The sequence below is a fragment of the Equus caballus genome, chromosome 28 (genome assembly GCF_041296265.1).
Source record: "Equus caballus isolate H_3958 breed thoroughbred chromosome 28, TB-T2T, whole genome shotgun sequence".
Classification (NCBI taxonomy): Eukaryota; Metazoa; Chordata; class Mammalia; order Perissodactyla; family Equidae; genus Equus; species Equus caballus.
In genome coordinates this window covers 30,031,329-30,049,289 of record NC_091711.1, presented here as the reverse complement: position 1 = coordinate 30,049,289, position 17,961 = coordinate 30,031,329, and the positions used below count along the sequence as shown (strand labels likewise).

Here is a 17,961-nt window from a genome sequence, read left to right as displayed (position 1 = left end):
AAGTTCTTTTTACCTATACAATCTTGACCCTCCACAGAAAGGATAAGGATATTTTGAAGGCTGTAAATGAGATCTTTTACATTTTATTTATAGATCTGTTTCAATTTTTAAATTTGGGGCATAAATATTAGTTTACTTTTAAAAACTCTAGTGAAATCACACCAGATTTTCAAATGGTGACTAGTATAGTTTTACACAATCTGATCATTTGAACTTTCAAAACTTTGGAATGTCCTTGAGCCATTCTTATGTGACTCGGTCCTCTGTTTATTTTTATGGCAATCATTGGCATGTGGGAGCCCCAATTTGGCACAACATCCAACAAATTCTGTTCAAGGGACAGTTCTTAATCAGCTTTCAATTTCCTAGAAGCTAACAGAGTGCCTAACACATGCTAGGCATCCCATAAATATTTGTTGAATGAACAAACACAAAAATAAATGGATACATCAACTAGTCCACTCTTTTCCTTGCTTCTGAATTTTACAAACTTATTGTTTGTGTCCTCAAGGGGAGAATAATCACATGGGATTTTATACTGACATTTTCATGTTTCACGTGTTATATTATATCCATTCTACATGGATTGCAATTTCATTGATTCCCCCACAGCATTTCTCACAGATCTGCATTCCTGTGAAGTGAAATATTTGTTGAATAGTATTACTGATTTTTTTCTTTCTGTTTTTCCTGCTCTCTTTCTCAATTAACCAAACTACATGAAAATGTGTTTTAAAATATTTATTGAATAAAGTCTTATTCTCTTTGATCTTCATTTTAAAAGAGATGAGTTTAACAGTTTCTCTTTTAAAGAAAACAAATAAAACCCACAATCATACATTTCTTTTAACTACGTGTGAAGTTGGGAATAGGAAAAAGATTACTGATATCCAAGCCCAATACTCTAACAGCCTTCTTCTAGAGATCTATGACATCTCAATGAAGGTGAGGAGTTATAAAGAGGTAGAAGCAGAGGAGATGAAAATGGAAGTTATCTGGGAAAATGGGAGATTCAGTATGAAGAATTTCAACAATCAATATGGCAAAACAATGACAAGGAGAAAATTGCCAACCAAGAGATGCTTACCTTTGCACCCCTCACAAGTCAGTGCATTATAATGGTATCCAGATGCTCTGTCTCCACAGACAACACATAGCTCATCCCCTTTTATTCTCCCTGCTGACGCACCCAGTCGAGCCTTCTTTGTTACAGGAATCTCTGTTACCTCAGTCTCTTCCTGGTAGAGCGTTTCAGCTGGCACTCGCCTGAGTTCATAAATTCCAGGAGAGTACCACTCTTCAGGCTGCTGGGGGTAGAAGCCCAGGTTGGAATAATAGGATGACGAGGAAATCTGTGGTTGAACTTGGGGAAACTGAACACTGTTGTATTGTGAGTATGGTTCCACTTCTAGATTCTGTCCCAGAGGACCTTCCGCTGGTTCTGCTAGGACACCTGAATAAAAGTGACAACAAAACTGGGATTAACATCATTATTCCATAAATTAGAGAGGCAGTGCAGCACATGATTAGGAGTGTGGGCTTTAAGAAAAGACTGAAATAGTTAACTATATAAAAATTAACAACTTTTTTACAGCAAAAAAAAAAAAACCCATGTAAAGGATTAGATGACTAAATTAAAAGCTCAGAAAAATATCTGTAACAAAGAAGACAGACCAAATACTCAAATCGGTAATATGTGAATAGCTCTTGCAAACCAATAAAAAAATTCAACATGTGAAAAAGGAAAACAAACAGGAATGCTAAAAAAAAAAAAAAAAGGAAAACAAAAAAGAATGTTAAAAAACTATTCAACATGGAAATCATTCAACATTCCATGGAAGAAAGGATAAAGGACATGAATGGACAGTTTTTAGAAATACAAATACAAGTGTTTAAAAACACACAAAAATGTGCTCACCCTTGCCAATAATTAAATTTAAATTGGAACTGCAATAGAAAATATCACAGTTTTCATCCTCAAATGTATAAAGCTTTAAAAGTTTGACAATACACACTCTTGGGAAAGCAAACCTTCCCAGAGGGGAATTTGTCAATCTCTTTCAACATTTTAAACTCAGATACTCTTCTAACCCAGCAATTCCACTGCTAGAAAATTTATTTTAAAGGTACACTTGTATCTGTGTAAAAAATGTTTTGTGCAGGGACCAGCCCAGTGGCGCAGCAGTTAAGTTCGTATGTTCCACTTTGGTGGCCTGGGGTTCACTGGTCCGGAAGCCGGGTGCAGACCTACACACAACTGGTCAAGTCACGCTGTGGCAGGCATCCCACATATAAAGTAGAGGAAGATGGGCACACACGTTAGCTCAGGACCAGTCTTCCTTGGCAAAAATGAGGAGCATTGGCAGCAGATGTTAACTCAGGGCTAATCTTCCTCAAAAAAAACAAAAAGCAAAAAACAAAAAATGTTTTGTGTAACGACGTTCATTTGCAGCAAAATTTGTAAGAATCATAAGTTGGAAACAATTTAAATATTCATAAATAAGAATCTACTTAAATAAATTATATTGCAGCCATACACTGAAATACTATGTAGATGAAAAGGAATGATTTAGATCTACATGTGCTCACATGGAAAAGTTTCTACAATATGGTGCTATTTGAAAAAATTAAGTTATAGAATAATGTGTATATTTATGTGAGTGTTAAAAAAACATACATGTGTGTGTGTATATATGTGTGAGGCAAATTTCTGCAGAATACAAAAGAAACTGAATGTAAGTGACTGTGGGAAGTGAAATTATTGCATTATTTTCTGGGGTGGGAGATTGCACAATCTTTTTACTGTTTTGCAATTTTTGCCATGAATATGTGTTATTTTAACCATTATAAAACAAATGAGGGAAAAAAAAAAAGAATGCAGTGCATGGAATTAGTCTACCTGGGTTAAAATCCCGGCTCAATTACTTATTATCTGTGTGCATGCTGGCTATTTACTTAACATCTTTAAGTCTGTTTTCTCTCGTAGAAGGGGGTATAACACCTACCTCATAAGGTTGATGTAAGGATTAAACAAGACAATGGATGCAAAATGCAAGCACTTTGCTAAATATTTGGCACACAAGAAGTGCTCGATAAATTATTGCTGCCATCAAAATAGTAATAACAATTATTATTCCTGTACCATTATTATGAAATGAGCCCCTTATCTATAAAACCTCTAGATAATAACTATCAGGTTGTGAAAATGCTTCTATTTCCTGGAAACATAAACTATGACTCTTCAGAAAACAGGTATTGTTAAATTATCCAAAAGGCTAAAAAATCTCGTAGGCATAAATAAGACACAGAAGAATATACAAATGTGTTTGATTCTTCAAAGCATAGTCAGGCAACCCTAGACCAAAATTCCAATTCCACCTCTCACGAACAGCGAAATGTGGAGCAAACTACTGATGGATCTGCTTTTACAGCAGCAAGTTTGAGATGAAAGTGTCTGTATCAAGAGTTACGCCGAAGACTGAATGAGACAATACAGATCCCCACTTCCTCATCTGGAACTCTCGGGGTCACATGTGTTTTGGAATTCAGAACTGTTTGGATTTTAGAACAGAATACTGTGCTGTTTCTCCCAGTATGGTTGGGGACAGAACTCAGAATCAAACAGCAATATTTTCTACGGTAGAATGTATGAGTATTCACACTAGGAAGAATAAATAAAGGCCATAGATATCCTCACATCCATTCAGGTCAGGTTTTGCCAGCAAAGAAGTTTGTGCCAAGATTTAGAGAAAACTGTTTGGTTTTCAGAGTTTTTGGAATTTGGAGTTGTTGGGGTTTGTGGATCTATGCATCTATACGTGTAGAAGGCCTTTTGCAGCACTCAGAAGATGGTTGATGCTATTACTATTACTATTATTGTTAGAAAACTTTATTATAGAGTCCTTCCTCGTGTCAGACACTTGTATGTTCTCACTTCTTTCTCACAAAATCCTATGAGGTAGGTAACATCACTATCCCCGCTTACAAATGAGTAGTGTGAGGTGTACAGAAGTTAGGCCACTTTATCCTGATGCACCTAATTAGTTGAGATTTGAACTCAGGGGTCTGACTTCAAAGCGCATGTGCTGAATCTCTTCTCTCTGGCATAATTTCAGATGTATGATGCTTTAAAACATCAAAGTAAAACCTTTCTCTTCCTCTCTTTGTACTTCAGTTCGTTAGTCCCTTCAATGCCTCTGCTTGCAAGTAGCTGATAACAAGCCCTGCAAGGCTCTGCATGATCCTACCCTTTCTTTTCTAGAATGTTCCACGTTCTGACTTCTCTATTCTTTTAATGTGGCATGCTGCTTCCAGACTCAAGGCCTTTCCCACGTGCTCCTTCCTGAACCTGGAAACTTCCTCAGTGAAGCTGTCCCCTCTGAAATCTTCATCTCACTCTTCTCCACTTAACTCTAAATTTCCTTTAAGTGTAGCTTCTCTGGGAAGTCATCCCTGACTCTAGGTCCTGGGCATCCTGACCCTGAATCTAGTTACATGGTACTTTCCTACCCTGCCTGGGCTTCGATTCACTCATCTGTAAAGGGAAGAGTCCATGCTGGATGATCTTATGGTTCTTCATATCTAAAACCTCTATAAGACTAATAGTCTTTGGGCATTAGAACTAAAGGTCTTTCTACAATGGCAAAGTGGAGTACATGCATATTAAACTTTTGTTGAAAAGAATGCTTCGGCATTGACCCAGGAAATGATTGACAGGACACAAAGTGTACAATATCTGTGTAAATACCAATTTCCTCTCTTTCATGCCTGACTTATCCATATAAAATCAGCAGTGAGTCAGAATATCTGACAGACAAAAACTTTTGGCAATGGTATTTTGTCTTATGACCACAAAATGGAAGAATATAAAAATGTGGAATTATTACAGAAAAAAGAAAAGATAAAATATAAGCAAAATTCTAATGTATTTAACAACTAAATATGACTAAAATTTCTAGAGTGAATAGGATTAAAAAGAACTAAAAAGCATTAAAAGCATTAGTTCAATGCTTAAGTACACTTAAACCTAGATTTTATTCTCTAACCCATCTTATCTTCACTTATCGCTCCATCTCCATGCCCAGCCCCACTTCCTCTCTGCCTACAGGCCCAGTAAAGTTAAGCAACTTGCCTGAAGAAAGATAATCAATTAATTACAGAATCTGGATTCTGTAGACTCCAAGAAAATGTGTATTGTTTTCTCTTCACTTGACAATTCAACATCTCTGAGCACTATGTCAACAAAACAAATCTTTTAATAATCAAGAGACACAATGGAGTCCCAACTCAAGTCAAATTATGGTATCAATATTATATCAATCTCTGGAATCATCTCAATTAAAATGAAAAGACTTCACAAAGACATGGATTCTATTACATGAAAACAACAAAATATGGTAAGAATATGGGATCAGTACACAATACTATTGAATATTGCCTCTATTCCCAAAGCACATCCACTTCTAGTATTTCAGTGTCTCTACCAAATGTCCACAGAGCAGAGACAATAAATATACATGCAATTTACAGTAAAAAAAAAAAAAAAACCAGCAAGGCCAACATATTTCAAAATGGTGGAACTAGAACAACTTCCACAGTGAATTTACTGTGAGACCTTGAACAACTGCTTACCATTTTTTGTTTCAACTTCTTCTGTAAAACGGGGCGATTAACACCCAGCCTTCCTATCTCATAAAGTAGTTCTGAATATAAAATATAGTTGTTGAGAAAGTTTTGATAAGTTGAGTGCCATAAGAAGATGTTTGTTTCCTAATGAATCTAGCAAAATCCTGATTCTAATGACAGTTAATTAATAATTATTAATACCTATAAATCTGTTTTGATGACATAAGTTATAGGATAGTTCTTTCACTTATAAATATATGTTTAACACTTACTGCTTGCCAGACATCGTGCTGGGCTCTGAGGATGCATCAGCGAACAAGAACAGACAGAAAAGTCCCAGCCTTTCTCCTGTTTGTGTAGGCATGCAGTGGTGGAGTGGCAGGGAAGGGATGTCAAGGGGTGGGATAAAACCACGTAAACAAATATGGAATTTCTGATAGAGCATAAGATGTAGAGCGGGCAGAAGTTGGTCAACTTTAGAATGTGCTTTCTGAAAAGGTAAATTTATTTCCACTTCAATACAATTTAAAGGGAAAGTATATATATTAAAATTCTAATTTATGAGTGGTTTTCTGGAATCAATCTGTCAAAAAGTGGGAGAATTTGGATTCCTTTATGACAGGAAGTTCTCCATTAGAGTTTAGAGAAGAGTTCTTAAATGGGAACAGTTGAATGGATTCCAGAGGGGTCTGAGACCCCCTGCAAACTAGGGCAAAAGACATCTGGGTAGAAAGTCTCCAGTATTTAATAGTTTCTCCAAGGAGTACCATCTAAGGGAACTTTCTGAGATGATGGAAGTGTTCTATACCTACCAATACGACAGCCACTAACCACATGGGATATTGAGCATTTGAAACGTGGCTAGTGATAATGAGGAAATGAATTTTTCATTTTAAATAATTAAAATTTAAAATTAGATAGCTACATGTGCCTAATGACTACAGTATTAGACAGTCCAGCTCTAGGGAGTTTGTGATCAGAACCACTGTGCCCCCAAATGGGAGACTCACGTTCATGACATAAGGACGGCACTTTCCCATGATCTCACAGACAGTTTCTAATGAGCCTGATAAAGGGTCCAGGTTACCAGTTTTTCACCCTGGCACAATGCTGACCATAATAAATGTTTCATGAATGTTTGTTGAAATGTTTCACGAGTGGAAAAATTGCCTCTGTGCCTTTGCTTATTTCCTAGTCCATTGTCTCTTAACTAGATGATATGGCTTCATTTGGGAAGTTGTTTGCTGTTCCTGGTGCCAGGCCTTTGTGATGTTGGTGCCTCTCCCTGGCTTGTCAGCTGATCTCCTCCTCTGGGAGGTCTGTTCCAGAGCCCTTAGGTAGAATTAATCTCTCCTACCCTCTGTACACACTTCTACTGCGGCACTTAGAAGCACATACAATCGTTTCTGTTTGTTTACAGGCTTATCTTCCATGCTGAAGTTGAAGTGGCATGACTTGCTGATTACAAGGGCCCTACTGCTTGGACAAATCTGGATTTAGCTCATCTGCAACACGCTGGGTGTGTGAACTTGGGAAAGACATTGAACTTCTTTACACCTCTGTTCCTTTCTCTATAAAGCTGGAATAATATAGTATCTAGTGAGAGGTTGTAGTAAAGATAAATTAAGAAAAAGTGCCTAGTGCTTGACACAGCATAAACATTGAAGACATTTTTGTTATTGTTGTGGTTAGTCTGTGAACTCTCTGGGGAATATATTATATTTCCTTTTTGTTCATTCCCAGGACCTTGCACAAAGCCTGATACAGTATAAATGTTTAATAAATGTTTGTTATATTGAAATGATGGAAACTTTGCTTCACCAGCCTTCCAACTAATTTCCATTTCTAAACGCACCAGTCACTTCCAAACATCCCGTTTAAACAAAATAGTATGCAGTCAAGTCAACGATCAAAAATATGTTCAGAATTGTGATTGTTATAGAAATTATTGGTTTCTCTTTTAGCTGGAAATTTAAGAAGTAAGATTCTGTTTTGAGAAAAATATTAAAAGAGACAATATTATATTGTCTATGTTTTAATTATAATCTATGTTTTGCTTTTTCAGAGAAAACAAATAGCCTAGGCCTAAAGCTGAGCTCTTTACTCATCCGATTTTCTATAGACCATAGGGAAAAATCTGCTGTGAAACTAGTAAATTAATGTTTCTCAGTGTCTTTTTATTTTTCTCACCACAACCCATAGTTTGAAATACATCTTATATCATGATCCCTGTACACACTTATACATATGTATAAGTAATAAAACAGAATTTGATGAAATAACACTTATCCTTTCTTCTTGAGGTGCGCTCTGACATTTCTATTCTATTCTAGTTTTTAATGCTAATTACAAGCTACAAAATAGATTTCATGACCCTCTTGGATCTGAGATTTGTCATTTTTAAAACACTGTATTAAATAATGTACTTTACAATGTTTTTTCAAGTGCCCACAGGCATCGAAGTTAGAACTACCTAGTGTTTACTTTGAAAGAATGACGCTAATTTTACATAATAGTCAATGAAGAATTGTAGGGAAAATATAGTTAGATTTCATCTCAATGAGATACTCTCCTGCCTAGAACCCTATGAAAATCACCCCACCCAAGTCTTCTGGCTCTGACTGAGCCATCTTTGACCGAGATCTGTTGCTCTAATCTCGAACAAAAGTCCCCCACATTTCCTCAGTCCAGTTGCAGAAGCTTGACCAAGAGCATCTGTGACAGTGTCCTACCTTTAGCGGGCTTCCTGCTCATCATTTCCATGACAAATCCTGACGATGTGCAGCTGTGGCGAGGACTAATTTGAACTGGATTTTCGAACTCCTGAAACTGCGTTACCATTCTTAGCTTATTCACAGCGACTGAAAAGGAGACTAGGTAAGGAGTGACAGAGGCCAGAGGTTGTGTGGTTTACTGATTAACTTCATTACGGAGAAGAATATTTGTAAATGTTTATGAGAAATGTCCCTGATGCCAAATTGCCTAGTAAGCTGGAAACCAGTCTCTTAGATAAACATTTTTGGGGAGCACTTTCCAATTGAAGAACTTTTAGAGGGTAGATTTCTGTTCAGTGTCTCTAAAAGTGGATTTGGGGGTCAAGGGCCACACTGTGAGTCTTGACATTTCTTCCTATCAAAAGGCTTCAGAATGGTATAATTTGCTAATGTCAGGAAGCATTAAAGCATAATGCTTAACAGTGTGAGGCCAATTGATCTGGGTTTATATCCAATGATATGCGTGGAATCGTGTCCCCCCAAATTAGTATGTTGAATTTATAACCCCAAGTACCCCAGCATGTGACATTATTTGGAGACAAGGTCTTTACAGAGGTAATCAAGTTAAACTGAGGTCATTAGGTTGGTTCCTAATCCCATCTGACTGGTGTCCTTATACAAATGGGAAATTTGGATACAGAGGCAGATATGCATAGAGAGAAGAAGATATGAAAAGACACAGGGAAAAGACAGTCATCTATATGCCAAGGAGAGAGGCCAGGAAGAGATCCTTCCCTCACAGCCTTCAGAAGAAACCAACCCCGCTAACACTTTGATTTTGGACTTCTAGCCTCCAGAACGGTGAGGTAATACATTTCTGTTGTTTAAGCCACACAGACTGTGGTGCTTCATTACAGCAACCTTAGCAAACGAATACATCCAGGCTCCCTTGGCACTCACTAGCTCTGTGGGTCACAGACAAATTCCTGAACCATTTTCTGCCTCAATTCCCTCACCTGTAAAATGGGGCTGATAAACACACAGCCTCACAGAGTTATTATGAGGGTTAAACAGAATAAAATTTATAATAATGCTTAGCAAAGTGGGTGGCTACCCACCATCATTATGTTGATGTTATGATTATTCAGCTTTGGATTCACATTGTAGGGCAGCTTGCTTATTGAGTATGAATAATTTCTACAGCATAATTTGGATACCAAGCTTGTGACTGGTGGTTATTTTTTGGAATAGAGGGCTTTAGAATAGGAATCAGTGTGTCCAGAGTTGAGCTCAGGCATAATGCATCCAGGTGCACTATACAACCTTAGGCCATCTCTCAGCTTCCCTGGGCCTCATTTGTCTACATCAACAGATGGTAAAACGTAGATAATAATTCCTGCCCTACTTCCCTCATAGACCTGTGGTGGAGATAAAATGACACAATAACTATGAAAGCAGTTTTAAAAGGCAAAAGTGATCTATATAAACATAATAATCATTGCTAAGACGTTGCTACAGCCTTTACAATTTTATTAGTGTTTCCACATGCATCATCTCATTTGATCCTTACTTGCACCCTTTGAGGAAGGCATTATTTATGATTCCCACTACCTTCTACCCTGTTTTACAGAGTCAGAAGTGCAACTCAGTGAAGTTAAGTGATTTGTCTAAAGTCGGTCAGTTATTAAGGGATAAAGCTAGGACTCTACCCAAGGTCTTCTGACTCAAAACTCTGGTTGAAAAGCTAAGTACACCTGCCCTAATTGCCAGGAAGAGGTAAAGGGTGATGGCCCATGAGTGTATTTCAGTTTGGATTGCTCACTCAAGGGTTACCATTTGCAAAGCTGTTTTCAATCCTCAGTTTACTTCTGACCTCATTTTCCTCTCCTCACAACCCAAGAGCTATCCTTGCCTTAAGAGAATCTTAGGGGGAAGAGATACCCAAAGTATGTGAACCGGGACAAACTATCTCTGAATTTTATATTTCAAGAATTCTCCACTGAGTTTTTCACTGGTCAAACAAATGGGCCTCTCTGTTGTCCTCTGAAACTTCTATACTAAAAAGGAAATGAGCACGATAATTTAGCTGATCCAAGAAAACTTTGTTGCTGAGTGAAACTCACACAGAATATTCTCATAATAAGATTAACTGAATCCCTTTGCTTCTCTCTCAGTGATGACCAACTACCTCATGTTATTGTTTTTCTAAAAATACATTTTTTCCTTGCAGGCCTGTACTATCTGAAACAGTAGCAACCAGCCATATATGGCTATTTAAGCTTAAATTAATTTAAATTAAATAGAATTAGTTCCTCAGTTACACTAGTTACAATTTAAGTGTTCAATAGCCACATGTGGATAGTGGCTACTGTGTTGGGCAAAGTAGATGTAGAACATTTTCATCATCACGGAAAATCCTATTGGACAGCACTGTTGTAGATGGTACTTGGGAGTAATGTGAATGATACTCCAATCATGGCAAGTGGGGGCATCAGCTATGAAGCCATGAAGAGAGGGAAGTCCCAGAGCAAATACTCACAGTGCTTTTCTGATAATTATCCTTGAGACGAAACTTGACCAACAGACTCAGTGATACAACCTCATTGGAAAGACTTTCTCCACTGAGAAGATGAACAGGAATGTTCTCTTAGCCTGGATCCTTAATCAGCCAATTCTGTTTCCTTGTCCCAATTATATTTTGGTTGCCTCCTTACTACTATCTATGGAACTTTAAGCAGACTATTTAACATCTTTAAATCTCCATTTTCTCACCAGTAAAAGGGGAATAGTAATGGCATCTACCATATAGGGATGTTATGAGAATTAATATTAGTGATAAATAGTTACAGAGTATTTATGATGTGCCAGGCATTCTTCTGAAAACTTTACTAAATAAGGCAAGTAACTTGCAAAAAGTTAAGGAATTTGCCTAAGACCACATATCAGTAAATGGCAGAGATGGGACTGAAAACAGGAAGTCTGCTAACAAATCCAAAATATACTTAGTATGATGACTGACATATAGAAAACGCTCAAGAAATGGTAGCTGGTATTATTATCACAATTCTTTTTATTGTTGTAAATATATAAATTTGCAATCTGATTGTTATAGTCAAACTTTCTCAGCTTGGTTATTCTCAGCACCCCTGACAGCTGTTTCTTAGCCTGCAAAGTTGAGAGCCAGGCCTGGTCGGCAATGGATTCACGCACCAGCTGGCCAATTTGTTGGTTGTTAAAAGTTAAATTGTTGTTAAATTAAAAGTTAAATATCTTTTAATATTTCTTTTCCATCTCCCATTTCTTAACTCCATTAACAAGAGTACCAGATCTGAGATTCCTGGGAGAGCAAAAACCAAAGTCATAATGAAAGAATAAAATCTTGGAGACTGCTTAAATCTGCAGAAGAGATATGAGTAAGAAACAGTAGTGAGAAAATATTTAAATTATGCTAAAACAAAGCTTCATTTTGTCTGAGCCAACGGTATCTTTCTATCTACTGGAAACTTTCAGCTTTGAGTCACCCATCAAGTCAGGACTACATTCACTTGAGTTAAACTCAGCGAGATGGAAAAATACCTGAAATCCAATGTCAGAAATAGTCCACAAAACTGCATTTCAAACCTTTGATTGTATTTTTAAACATCTGGCTGATTCTGTAATGTACGAAAGGCTCTTTTAATTTAAGAAAAAGACGTAAGTAAGAACCAGACTCCAAAGTGAGTATCTTCTCATAAAAATAAAGCTACCCAGAGAAAACGGGCATAAATAGCTGAGAGAAGCATAAAGTAATGAGAAATAGCTAAAGGAAATGGAATAAAAGTGAGTAGGATTATATGGGATATGCCTCCTGCCACTTGCTGGGCCTCATTCAGAATGGGGCTTTGGAAAGCCTGTTAGATACAATAATAAAAGTAATATAAAAATGTGGATTCCATAGCTGTTGTTAGCAATGCTGTAATGCCAAGATAAGATAGAATATGTGTTTCCTTCTTTAGGGTACCCAGAAATTTATTTCCATACTGTTGGGTTTTTGTTGGCTTCTTGAAAATTCTTTGCACTCAACAATGTTAAGATAAAAAGAACTTCCTCCCTCTAATGAGTAGAGTGATGTTTACCATGCTAACAATTTAAGTAATAACAACTACATTTCAAACCCTGGATTAATTATACTGTTTTATGAAGCCTTGAAGTTTACAGAACACTTTCCCACACAGTCATTCAATCCTCCCTACAAGTTGTGGAGTGAGTGTTATTATTATCCCCATTTTATAGGGAAGAAAACTGAAGTTCAGAGAGTCTCAATTGCCCCAGAGACTTCCTTTCTTTCAATTTCATTGCTTATTTCCACTCACATTCAGTGCCTTTTCCCAGTATCGTGGAGCTAAGTGAACCAGGACCCAGTGGGAATATTCAATACGGGAGCATAAGACTGTACCTTTTGATGCTTATTCTGTGCTATTATAAGAATGCTTTTCTATTTACTTAGTTTTTTAAATTCTGTGATTTTTTTTGAGTTCTTAAACCACAGTTTGCTACAAGAATACATAGATTTTCATTAACATGCCACCTCCTACCCTATTCACTACGTCAAACAGTGGGAAGCTGTGGACTTTGTCATTATTACCTTTTATTATGCACTAATTGCACAAAGACCCTGCCTTCTTCATTCATCAGAAAAGCCTTTCTTAAGCCACTAAATTAATCTTTGACCAAGTCTCCTGGCTTGCAGGATCTCCCAAAGGAAAGGAGATTTATCTCTGTTAGGTCACCGTGTCCTTCCATTCTGTGTGCTGCTTGTGGACTGAGTTTCCGATGAGCTAGATTCTCATCTGGATTTGTCAGACGTGTGTGGCACCAGAATAAATTAAAGGACCTCATAGAGGTGACGCCAGCCCTGTCTCTATAATTCCATTCTGTCCAAGCTTCTTTCCTTCTTTTCTACAAGGATCAGCTTAGGAAAACAGCTATAGAACAAATGTGCACCATCCCCCCAACAAATCTTAGCCTTCCTTTGAATATTCTGATTGATGTTGGGGAGAAATCACATTTATAGCATGTGGCAGATCCCTCTGGTGACAGTCACATCCTTGGGCCCACCTCTCATTTCAGCTGTAGCTGTTGCAAATGATCATAAGCAAGCTCCGACTCACCTCATGTTGACAGCCTTTCATTTCAAGAGCATGCCTCACATCTTTTTGCTTTCTGCCCAGGACTTCTGCAGTACCATAGGAGGCCACTTGGCCTGATTCCATTGGGAGTAGCAAAAGCACAGCCCAGAAGCGCAGGAGACTTAGTGCCCCCAGAGGCGACCCTCAACTAATGGGAGTCAGAGGCCAGTTGATAACTGCCCTAGTCCCTGGTGCCTCAACGGACAATTCTCTATGCTACTCCCACTGGGATCAAGCTCTCTTTGCCCATAGCAGAGTTCTTCGTAACTCATCTCATGTTGATTTTCCCTCCTTCCCTCTCTCACCACCCCAACCCTTCACTTCTGCTCCCTGAGATCACTTCTAGCATAAACTGCCTGCGCACAAGTCCTTGCTTCACACTCTGCCTTTCAAGGCAACCATTTATAAGGGTGGAGATTCTTCCCCTTCACCTTAAGCAAAGCTTTTAAGAGTGAGGGGTCCACAGCCCTCTCTAGAAGAAACTAAGATGCCTCACTCAAGAAACCTTAAATGAAGTGTTAAGACATTGGATAAGAATGTGATCCAGCAAAGGAGAGATGAGGGAAAAGCAACACTGAAAACAGGAGTTACAGGGCATCCTTAGGAATCATTTTCAGATGTCTCTAACTTAACAGTACCTTCACAACTTTTTCTCTATTACTCACATCTTTTTCACCTCATGGCTGCTGAGATCAACCTTCAACCTGATGTGCTTGCTTGGAGATCTTAACACACAATCGTAAAATTTCAGAGCAGAAAATGGAGTTTTTATGTGAAAAAATAAGCTTAAGTGGAATTTTCCTTAGTCTGTGATATGTACCTACAGTCCGAATTATCCTGTGAGTGCTGATTCATAGAGAAAAAATTAGAAAAATATCTATACACAGATTATATTAAGGACCCATAGCAGGGTAGGCCAGAAGTAAATGGTCAAGTGTCTGGACATGGAGGTAGACATCCTACTGCCCTTGACTGCATCCACAGGATGAAGAAAAGCCAACTGGAAGAAAAGATGCAGCAAGTATGTCCAAGAACTGGCATTTCGTAAATAATTACTGCTGCCTTTGGTCTCTCTGAGAGTTACTGATAAACATCTCTTTTTTCCTCTAAACCTATTTTCTCTTTCCCATCTATTATTTGTTACTTGATTCTTACTTATCAAGTGCATACTAGCATTAATAAAATATGTTTCCTTTCCTTAAATGCTCTTATACTGTATGAGGTCAGGTAGACATGCAAATAGGCATGTAATACAAAAAATGACCTGATAAACCATACTCACTAAGGTGCTAAGGACTGGTTGAGAATAGCCTAAGCTACTAATTAATATCTCCAGGGATGTCTGAAACCAAATAGGGGATCATGTCTTAACACATTGAATTTTGTGGAATTTCAAGTGTTTGTATTTTCACTATCGTAGTCTACCGTGGGCTGTATGTTAATGTACAGTGAAAAACTGGGAGCACCCAAGCCTCCCAGCAGGGCCATTAGGGAGAAGGGAATTATTTTAAGAGTGGCAGAAAGCCTCCCTACCCCACCCAAAATATTGCCCCTGATGACTCTTTGCTGATGCTCTAAATTATAGTGAGGTTTTTTTTATAAATGCATAAAGTGGAGCAATATATCATTTTATGGTATCATCTAGTTACAGATCTACTGAAAACAATGTAGTACAATTTGTCCTCAATCAAGCTTAAGTGACTAATCCTGACGCAGTGCCATATGTCCCCCAGCACTGGAAGGATGGTAAAAAGGAGACCTACTGCACAGCTGTAACCTAAGTAACTTCAGCCTTTAATAGGTGTAATATTAAACCACAAGAATCATCATTTCATACTTTAGTGCATGCTATAATAATATTAGAATTAGCCCTACAGCAGGAACCCATTTCTACTCTCAGCTCTGTTAATTATCTAGCCTCATGGCCTTGGACAAGTCACAAAGCTCTCTGAGTCTTGCAGTCCTCATCTATAAAAAAGAAGACCATTAGGTTCAATGAATCCAAGGTCTGACCTACCTCTAACCTTGCATAGTGGCTAACGTTTACTGAGTACTTAGAAGGAACCAGAACATTTTATGGACTCTCTCCTAGACTCATGATCTAGGATTTTTTTCTCACGTATTTCCAAATTACAGTTTCTTTTTACCTATATTCAAATGAACTTGACAACTTACCAAATAAGTTGTCAGAAAGAGAAAATTCATCTGTAGCAGGTAAGTGGGAGTGTTCAATGAGATTCATTTTTGATCCCATCCAAACTTTTCTATTTGAGAACGTGCCTTCGTGATAGTGGTCTTCAAAAAAAAACCCTGAAAGAGAAATAAATAAATAGAGAGTTGGGGGGCGTGGGGGATGGTTGAGAGAGAGAGGGTGGGAGAGAGAAAGCTAATTTACATAAGTTTAAATGGCTCCCTTTGTAGACATTTTGCCATAGCCTGTCTGTATGTATCTGTTTTCAATATTTATCAGTTTTACCCTCCTTTGTACTACAAATGTCCAAGATACATGCTTTCAGAAGAGATACTCTCTAATTTATCTAAGAAAACACCACTTTTTTTCATTTAAATTTCAGCACTTAGGAGATTTGAGCAAGACATGGTGACATTTTGGTTATGTCTTCATTCCTTTTTCATATAGAAAAAACATAAACAAATATAAAGGCCTCGATTAAAAATAGGATGAATCCATGATTTATTATCTTAAACTTTAATTTAAAGTTGAACAGGTCTTTGCAAAGACACAAAAGTGATTTAAGACCACTTCCTGCTGGAATTTTCTTGAGTTGAATAGGCATGATGTCAGTAGATCAAAAACTCAGGAAGTTTTCCCCCAAGATCTTTATTTTTATCTTTTAGGGAAAAATTTCAGAGGCTTGCATTTTCACTCTCATGGTCTACCATGGTCATGTATTTATCTGGGATAAAAAGAAGCTCTGGTAAAAAAAGAAAAATGTTAGTAAATCTCACCAAAATGCCTGAAGTTTCATCCTGAGGAGATGTCCAGAATGAATCCAAGAATCCGGAGAAGCAATGTTCACGTTAGCTATATCTCTAGGTCGTCTTCTCTTCCTTCCTCCTCTCTTTCCTGTCTTCTGGGATGTCTTCTCCTCCTTGAAGAAGTAATTTGAAAGGTCAAGTAATCAAAAGATGTGCTATCAGAACCTCTTCTCCAAGGCTGTTTTCTAAAGATGATTTTCAAACCTTTTTATCCTGTTTCCACCAAGAAATCATTTTGTTTACAAATAAATAACTACTTATATTTGCTACTCAGGAGGAGAATATACAGTTTTTGCTGAACAAATATTTATTTCATTAGAACTTCTCTACTATTTCCATCTGTATTTCTTCCTTTTTCACTTAGCAAAATGCTCTAGCTCAGGAAGAAGTGAGTTTCACATACATTTGCCTGCTGGTAAAGTAGTCCGCTAGACTACGTCTGCTGCATTCATTCATGTGTTCATGCTTTCAACAAACATTTAGTGAGAACTTCTTCTGCACTAAGCTCTGTACCTGGTCTGGAGATAAAATGATGAAAGAAAAAAAAGCATCCATGATCCATGATATCAAGCTTAATTAGGAAGAGAGATGCTAAAATATAATCACACAAAACTACAGATGATTACATATTGTCATGAAAGCTGTTGATAAAGGCAAAGATCAGGATACTCTAATAAATGGTTTGGGTTTGAAAAGTTGTCAAGAGATAGGAAAGTAGCTGAAAGAGGATGTAATTTCAAGGGCAATATTTAAAGATGGACATATTACCAGGCCTCATCTGAATTGATGAGAAGACATCAGAGAGGGAGCGGTCAAAGAAGCAAGAAAGAGAGTCTCCTGTGAAAGGATATAAACTGTGTGCCCTGTGGGAATGCAGACATATCTGGGTCTGTGTGGGAAAACAACAGCATGACCCTACCAAAGACTACTGTCCAGTAAGCCAAGGGGCTTGCTGGGAGAAAACCCACTCTAAAGTCAGAGAGAGCGAAGAACCATGACCTTCACCCCAAAGCAAAGCCTCAGTCATTAGAGGAATGTGTCATTCTCAATGTGGTACAGTGTTTGACCAACCTGTACCAGATCCAAGAGGCCTTTCTGATACCCTGAAGTGAGAAGGGAAAGGGTTAGAAATAAAAATGATGTCTGGAAACATTGAAGTATAAGGTAGACCCTTCCAACAGAAGACAACGAGTAGGAGAAAGCTTATTTCAACTCCACCCTCACCTTCAAACAACTGCGCATATCACAGTGGAACTTTGATCCTAAGAGGACTCAGGGCCTTTCTGGGGCAATTGTGAAACAGCAGCAGCACCCCAGGTATCACCATAACCCTGGAGAAGTGCCCAGCAGAGGAACTGTGACCACTGGTTGGGCACTGCTCTCGCCCATGGACACAAAAAGTAGTGAAAGAAGTGGCAGGAACAGACTTTATTATGAACAAATATGAAGAGCCCCAA

General features: G+C 37.9%; 1 protein-coding gene across 6 annotated transcripts in view; it reads right to left on the bottom strand.

The window, feature by feature from the left end:
• The window catches only part of NR1H4 (nuclear receptor subfamily 1 group H member 4), a 72,597-nt gene that overhangs the window by 38,861 nt on the left and 15,775 nt on the right, over positions 1 to 17,961 (bottom strand). For 4 of the 6 annotated variants that reach the window (XM_070254560.1, XM_070254558.1, XM_070254561.1 and 1 more), the window contains 3 exons: positions 16,475 to 16,617; positions 15,683 to 15,817; positions 1,088 to 1,453 (listed from right to left, as the gene is read on the bottom strand). In XM_070254560.1, the coding sequence (XP_070110661.1) occupies positions 1,088 to 1,453; positions 15,683 to 15,761 (445 nt within the window). In that variant the 5' untranslated portion in view covers positions 15,762 to 15,817; positions 16,475 to 16,617. Of the gene's footprint in view, positions 1 to 1,087; positions 1,454 to 8,357; positions 8,513 to 15,682; positions 15,818 to 16,474; positions 16,618 to 17,961 lie in introns of those variants that run through there. The other 2 variants (XM_003364282.5, XM_005606543.4) reach the window with 1 other exon arrangement.